This window comes from Limulus polyphemus, unplaced genomic scaffold (genome assembly GCF_000517525.1).
Source record: "Limulus polyphemus unplaced genomic scaffold, Limulus_polyphemus-2.1.2 Scaffold322, whole genome shotgun sequence".
Taxonomy (NCBI): domain Eukaryota; kingdom Metazoa; phylum Arthropoda; class Merostomata; order Xiphosura; family Limulidae; genus Limulus; species Limulus polyphemus.
In genome coordinates, this window is record NW_013665932.1 from 318,103 (window position 1) to 325,472 (window position 7,370).

At 31.1% G+C, this 7,370-nt stretch overlaps 1 protein-coding gene across 1 annotated transcript in view; it reads left to right on the forward strand.

Annotated features, from left to right (window-relative positions):
- The window catches only part of LOC106457364, a 20,359-nt gene extending 13,325 nt beyond the window's left edge, over window positions 1-7,034 (forward strand). The window contains exons 9-13 of the mRNA XM_022383282.1: window positions 999-1,105; window positions 1,966-2,835; window positions 3,640-3,823; window positions 5,101-5,196; window positions 6,894-7,034. Of these exons, the coding sequence (XP_022238990.1) occupies window positions 999-1,105; window positions 1,966-2,835; window positions 3,640-3,823; window positions 5,101-5,196; window positions 6,894-6,988 (1,352 nt within the window). The 3' untranslated portion in view covers window positions 6,989-7,034. The remainder of the gene's footprint in view (window positions 1-998; window positions 1,106-1,965; window positions 2,836-3,639; window positions 3,824-5,100; window positions 5,197-6,893) is intronic.
- The last annotated feature ends 336 nt before the right edge of the window (window positions 7,035-7,370 follow it).

Below are 7,370 nucleotides of genomic sequence, written 5' to 3' on the forward strand. Positions count from 1 at the left end.
CTCTGCTGGCGATTATATTACTGTAATGTCATCAGTTGTCTCTTCTTGTTCTCTCTTTCTCCCCCCCCCCCTCCCCCCCCAAGTGAATAAACTCAGTTTCTTCAACTCATGTTAGCAGCTAATAGAACTGTGAGAACAATAGGAATGTGATAATAATAAAACATTTTGTCTTAAATCCCAAATTGGTGAATTTTTCGGTACCTAGTACAGTATTTAGAAGTACTAAAATTCATTTATAATCATGAGTGAATGAAACTAGCTGGGAGTATGCGATGTCATAAAACAAACACTTATAACACTTTTGTATGATATTACAGCACAATAAGACTGGTAATGATTTGTTATTAAATCTTTGTCCAGTCTAGCTCCATTAAAAGAGAGGTTTGATAAAATGTGTTACCAGTGATTTTTGACGTAATCTCACACAAGACTTCAGAAAATGCTTTACCAGCATAGGCATTACATACCATAAGTATTTAAAAAAAACTTGTAATGCTTACAATGGATTGAGTCATTCATGCTACCTGGACTATATACTGACAATTGTGTTGCAATGGACTTCACAATTGGAGGGAGGAGAGCCTGTTTTTTTGTCTAGTGCTAAACTCCTTGAGCACGTAAATCAAATCAATTAATCACTTGGGTACCCTCACTAATTTTGGTCATATTTCCAGTAGTATGATAGTAATTATTTTCATGAGGGATATCTGAAGAAAACCGTGGATTATTCTACTTGCTATGACCAATAAAATATTTCTATAATGTACCTGTTTCTCTATTCGTTTATAGATAGTGACTCGTGTGCTATGCGATTGATTGATAATTCATAACTGTTACAAGAAACAAAAGCGACTTGCATTTTATTCAAGACTTATTAAAGGAAGAATTTTTTGTTTTTGTAATTAATTAATAAAAGTCAAGTATTTCTATTTGGCTGTAATTTGCATCATATTGTGTTATCAACTTCTTTTTTTTTTCTCTTGTTGATGTAAATGTAGCCTTACTAAGAAGGGGGACAGCTTACAAAGAACTGGGAGACATGCTTAAAGCCAAAGCCGACTTTGAAAGTGTTGTGGAGTTACAGCCTGACAGTAAAGTCTGTCAGGTATAAAATTATATATTACATTAATGGTGATATAAATTTTTACATTTATTATTGAGGACATTTTAGTAGATTTCCTATAAATCCTAGAAATTTTGTAGTTTTTCTCATCAGTTTATGGCATGTACGTCCATCTGTTTTTTTGTTTTGCTTTTCGTACACTTTCTCATACTTTTGTTGTATTTAGTAACCAAACAGCGTGTACATCAGAGAAGTGTAAATACATAGATTCATGTCTATTTCTTTCTTTTTAAACAAGGTAAATAAAAGATGAAAACATATTCATCAAATATAACTTTGCTTTAATATATCCTGTGTATAGGTTTATCATCATTATTGTGAGCTGTACTTTTTCACCTGCTTAAACTTCTACAAGTAATGCTATTCCATTAATTGTATTAGCCCTACTGTATTCATACTGGTAAGAAAAACATTGGACATAGTTTGTATTATGCTTATTTTGTGTTATACTCATTTTTAAGGCCCGGTTGTGATAATGTTTCTTTGCCTTTGTTTTCGGGGTAATTTTTGTGCCGATACGTATAGTATTCAGAACTACAGAAATACAAAGTTATCAGACTTTACATATGTTTAATTATCAAAGTAATCGTAGAGTTTATTTCAGTAAAACAAGGAAAGTATAATAATCAAAATTTCCAAAATGCCTCATTATGGATTTTGTAATATCACTTTCAAGCAGTTGATGCTCTCACAAACATAATTTAACAGTAGTAATAGGAGATTAAAAGAGATTTCTTTATGGGAAAACAAATGCAAATTTATTTCAGATTTGTGATAAAGTGATCAGGATTTGAATAATGTGTTTACCATGATATATATGTGATAAATATTGCATATTTCAGAGGCTGTTAACCGAGGTAAGTAAGAAGCTAATACCCAGAAGTAAACCACAGGGAAAGCGTATGGTTATAGAAGAGTTTGATGGAATAGAAACTGAATCTGTTACTGTTGTAACAGACCACAAAGAAAAATCAAGTGCTCGTTTTAATTCAAAAGAAAATGTGATCATAGAAGAACTAGGCGAAGTAGATACTAAAAATGTTACTGTAAACATAGATCAAGAAATACTTTCTCCTTTCAAGTTGGATCATGATAGTCAGTCAAATACAAAAAGTGTGACTCTACACGAGAAAGGCAATATTGGAAGTGAAGCTGTATTCCAGCCAGAGATTGACTACTCTGAAGGAGTCAGAGATTCAGCTACAACTATCAAAAGTAAACATTCTACTAAAGAAGATCTTATAACTGTTCAAAAGAATTTAAATCAGAAAAGTGTTGAAACCAAAATTATTTCAAACACCGAAGACCCTACACCGTATCAGTCAAAAACTATACTCATAGAAGACATAGATTCAGATCCAGAGGAGGAGAATTTTATAGTCAGTCTAGTCAACAAATGGAACAATATACCATCTGGAAACCAGGTGAATGATGCTCTTGTTACAGTGGCTGAGCAAGAAGATAACAATACAAACCATCATGACAGCAAATGGTTTCCAGTGAATAACTTTGATAAGATTTCTGTAGTCAGAAACACAAAAGCTATCTCAGAATCCTTTACTTCTATAGGAAGTGATAATGTCAGTGAAATACCAGAAAGCATGGAATATCAAGAAATACCAGAGAAGAGTAAAAAGTTTGGAATTTCCACACCACTTGTGCAAGGAGAAAAAACCTGTCAAGAAATGTATTTGAAAAGTGAATCAGGAAAGGTATGTTAATTTTCGATAGGGGATTACACAACCATAAGTTTATAGAAAATAATACAAGAATGAATCCCACTAATCAACGGGTTAATAATTTTATCTTAACTTTTCCAGTCTTTTGGTCATGTCTTTTAATTTATCTTAATATTAACCATGTTAAAAAAAGCTCAATTACATATAGCACATACAAACTAGATTGTTGGTTAGTCTTAAACACTTATTTATTTATCATAAAACAGCCTGTCAACATTTATCATCAATCTTCTCCTGACCAAAATCACGACCTTAAAAGTGTTTTATACCCTAATTTCAAGTAAACTGATAGAAATTATATCACCAGAAAGCACTTATCGTGGATTCAAAGGATGTTATCACTAAAATATTTACACATTAGGTATTCAATTTAAAGATATCATTATCTTGAGGTAATTTCCAAATCAACACAACATTGATAATTTTGATATCTGTAGATTTGACTATAAAAAATTAAATATTCCCAGTTTACTGATTTTATTTATTTTCTTCAAGAGTTGGTAGTGGGTACTGTTGGCTAGCTGTTTTCCTTTTAGTGTGTCAATTCAGAATTAAGAACAACTAATGCATGTAATACTTGTGGAGTTTCCATGAATATCTGAAAGAAAAAAACAAACAAACCTTAAGAGAACATCTAAACTGAATATACTTTGATTAAAATGAAAGAACTTTAATTAAAAGTTATCAATAATTTTATCAACAAAAGATTAGAAGTGAAGTAAGTATTATAATAAATTTGTTTAAACGTATATTCATCTCATTTTCATTGTCTTCAAGCATCTATCTCCGTACGAGTACTTGCACGAATGGTTTTCAGAAAAGACAGGGAAAACTCCATCCAAGGCAGCAGCTGTTCTAAAACATATTCTGCCCCATGAATTTCCATTTATTCTTGGTAATAAAGTCGATGGTGAAATGTTGAGTCAGATTATAATGGCTTTTGATTACATGAGGTCCCACAGTAAGTATATATACGCTTCTACTTTGCATTGCTACTAGTATTTTTAAGATGTCAGTCAATAGTGATGTTCTTATAATATTTAATGACACACAATAAGTATGTTGATTTCTTGTTACTGTTGCAATGTGAAGTAATGTTAGTGTGATATTTAAGATATAAGACGACCCAGTGTACATATGTGGTAGTCTGGTTACTTGACGACATCAGACAAGATCATAATAGCTTTCATTTTAAGGTCAGAAATGGATATATGTGATGTTTATAGTGTATTACGGTTTCATTTTAATATGCAGAAAATCTTCCTTGGTAAGATAAACTTGGAACTTATGCTTCAACACACTTGCATTTACCTTTATTGATCAACAGTGTGCCAAAATACTGATTTTAGGTCAAAACTATGAAAACAGAATCCCCAATAAAAGTATACAATGAACTAATTGCTGCCTAACCAATTCTCAGAATAACTTGCTACTTTAATGTTGCTATGAGTATCATCCTAACACATGAAGTTGATCATTAAAACTTCAGTTAATTATTCATGTTGTTCTACATGATTAAGTTAAGCTTGTGTTATTTGAGTGATATTACAAGTAATCTCTAACTTTACTTATATTTCACAGATACTGTAAATGTGAAGTTAATTTTCTGTTTTATATGTATCATATTTCATGTATCTTACAGCTTAAGCAGGCTTAGCTTACATGTTGCTAATATATGATGTTCAAGGACTTTTGAAGTTTGTGTTTTGTTTGCGATACAGCTTATACACTTAATTTTACCTGTTACTTTTGTAATATTCTGAGAGGATACAGTTTATGTTTCGTGCATGGTTTTTCCCCTGAGGATTTAGCTTAGCCATTAATTTTGTTTATTGCTTTTGTAATATTTCAGAAAGTATACACCTTATTCAGAGAATATATAATGGTGATACAGTCCTTAAAGTCATTATTACATTTGTTTGCTACTTGTCAGACAGTTGTGGTCAATCTGTTATGTTCCATGTATTACATTTAACAGAGAACACAGTTTGTTTTGGTAATCTTACATCACATAGGTAATGTAGCTTTAGCATAGAGAATACAGCTCATTGAGTTAATCTTTGTAATGTTGCATAGATGATGCAACTTATCCAATTGAGCTTCTCTACTGCCGTGAATAATGTTCCACAGATTATGTACCAAGTTCAGGAAATTAAGTCTATCAGTTACTGGTGATATTTCAGTGATTATGTACTTCATGCTTTTAAAGTTATCTGTTACTTGTATAATGTCCTACAGATGATGCAGGCCATGCAGTTAACTTACTGTATTACTTGTGTGATGTCCCACGAATATCAACAGTGGCTCTATTTTTAACGGAAAATGAAAAACATGGTAAGATATCTTTTTATTTAGTTCATAAATGTAATTAATTTTGTCGAACGTAATTAAATTTTGTCTGTTTATTGAATTTGTAATTTTTGTACACTTTGTCTCCAGCTATCATTGGGAGACCCTGCAGTCAACTCTGTTTCTTTGTGCTTTTCACTCATTGACAGCATTATAAGTCAAGAAGTCATGCTTCCAGTTGTATAATTTGATGTATCAAGTCTTAATTCTGCTTATTAATTGTACTAGCCCTAATACTATGCAATTTCAGGAAGTTAGTTCAATTGCTGGTTGTGGGGCATCATATTCATTTAGGTCAACACCACATAGAATTGCTTCATCATTATACGGTTCTCTCATTACCAAGTCATACTGTAATGATTTTAGTTATTGTGTACTTGGGTAGAAGTATCGGGAAGGAATCTGCTGGGCTACTTCAATAAGTTCCTTTGTTTTTGAATTATTATTTTTTTCAGTACTTAATTGTTTTATTCTTCTGTTTAGTTAATGGGTCTCCTGTGATTCGTGGATGAAAGTATGGCATTACTATATCTTAAAGAACAAAGGTTAATCTGTGATCTTTAACCTTACTGAGGGATGGAGTCCATGTGAACCACACTGGCATATTAAACACATTTTTTCTAAATTATTTATGCACCAAATTACTTGTATGTCCATGACATTGAATGCAAAATTTCTAATAACTATGAATTCCACAAGAAACAAAAATCTTGTTGGTATTGTAAGTAATCTCATTAATTATTCTTGACATTTCCAGTGTATTTTTCATAGAAGATTAATTATGTCACTCTTGACTGATCTAATATAAGTTTCCAGTAACTATGTGCACAGTAGCATTTCAAATACACTGTCATATACAAACTAGGTCTTTCTGTTAATTCTAGAACTCGTCAGGTTGACTGGGTTACAATATACATTTGTAGTTGAAATTCTATTGGAAACCTGTATTTTACTAGTTAAGGATAGCTTGATTGAAATAATTTCTAGTAATTATTGTCGTAACTCAAAGAACATTAATGTCTACTTCTCAATCTGAAGAAGACATGCTACTGTAAGTGTTACAAAAATGAAATCATACCTGAGTTTGTAAACAAGTTGCTATAAGGGTTCAAAAGGTAGGAAAAAAGTAAGTTTGAATATTAATATAATATCATTGAGACATTTCTTAAAACTACAGAGAAGGAAAAATGCACATTTACAATTCAGAAACTCAAGAAAAATCTAAACATTTTCTTTATATAGCTTTTCGTAACTATTTTACAAAATCTGTAAGAAAATTTGTATATAAGACTTTCTAAAGTTTGTTATGTTTCAAAAACCAACTGAATATGTTTGAAAATAACTTATTTTAAACTCAAAAAATAAGAGAATGTTTACCTAAGTAATTTCACTGTGTATTGCATGTTTGGGAGTACTGTGATGTCACTGTTCCTAGATATTTATTCTAGATTTTTGTACTGTATTTTAAGGATAGTTTTGTCTTTGATAGCATGATAAAAAGAGACCACGATTTGGTATAGATTAACAATTTATCTGGAATGCTTTGTACATTTATAGGACTTATTTGATGTATAAAATACAATTAAAGTAATAATAATTGCATGTGTAATCTGGGACTAAAAATCATATTTTAATGCAATTCAAGTTATTAATGTAAAAAAAAAAATACAATTTTATTTCAGTGATTCGGAGCCTAATGCAGTTCATGAAAGACGAAGAGAATACCATCAAAACTAAGGTACATCAGATCTTTCATTTGGCACAGCGTGATATGTAATTTATAGCTATAACCTCCAATACTGTTTATCCTAACAAGAAAACCTTTTGTATAAGTGCATTAAATTACTATATGCTATACTGAATTTGTTTTACTTATGTATTACAAATAATTACACTGCAAAAATAAATATACAAAAACTCATGTTTAGCAAATGTAACAGCTTGGTACATGACAAAAACAAAAACTTCTTTATATAAACAGAGCTAGCTTTTGCTCTTCTCTAGCTGTAACTTAGTATTTTATTCATATCACATACACAAGTATTTAACACTGGGGGCGTGTATACCCAACTGATTCTATCAACACTGTAGATAACACCTAGGGAAAACAGTTACCCTGTATGTGACAGCTATGACACAAGGGATCTGTATATATGACT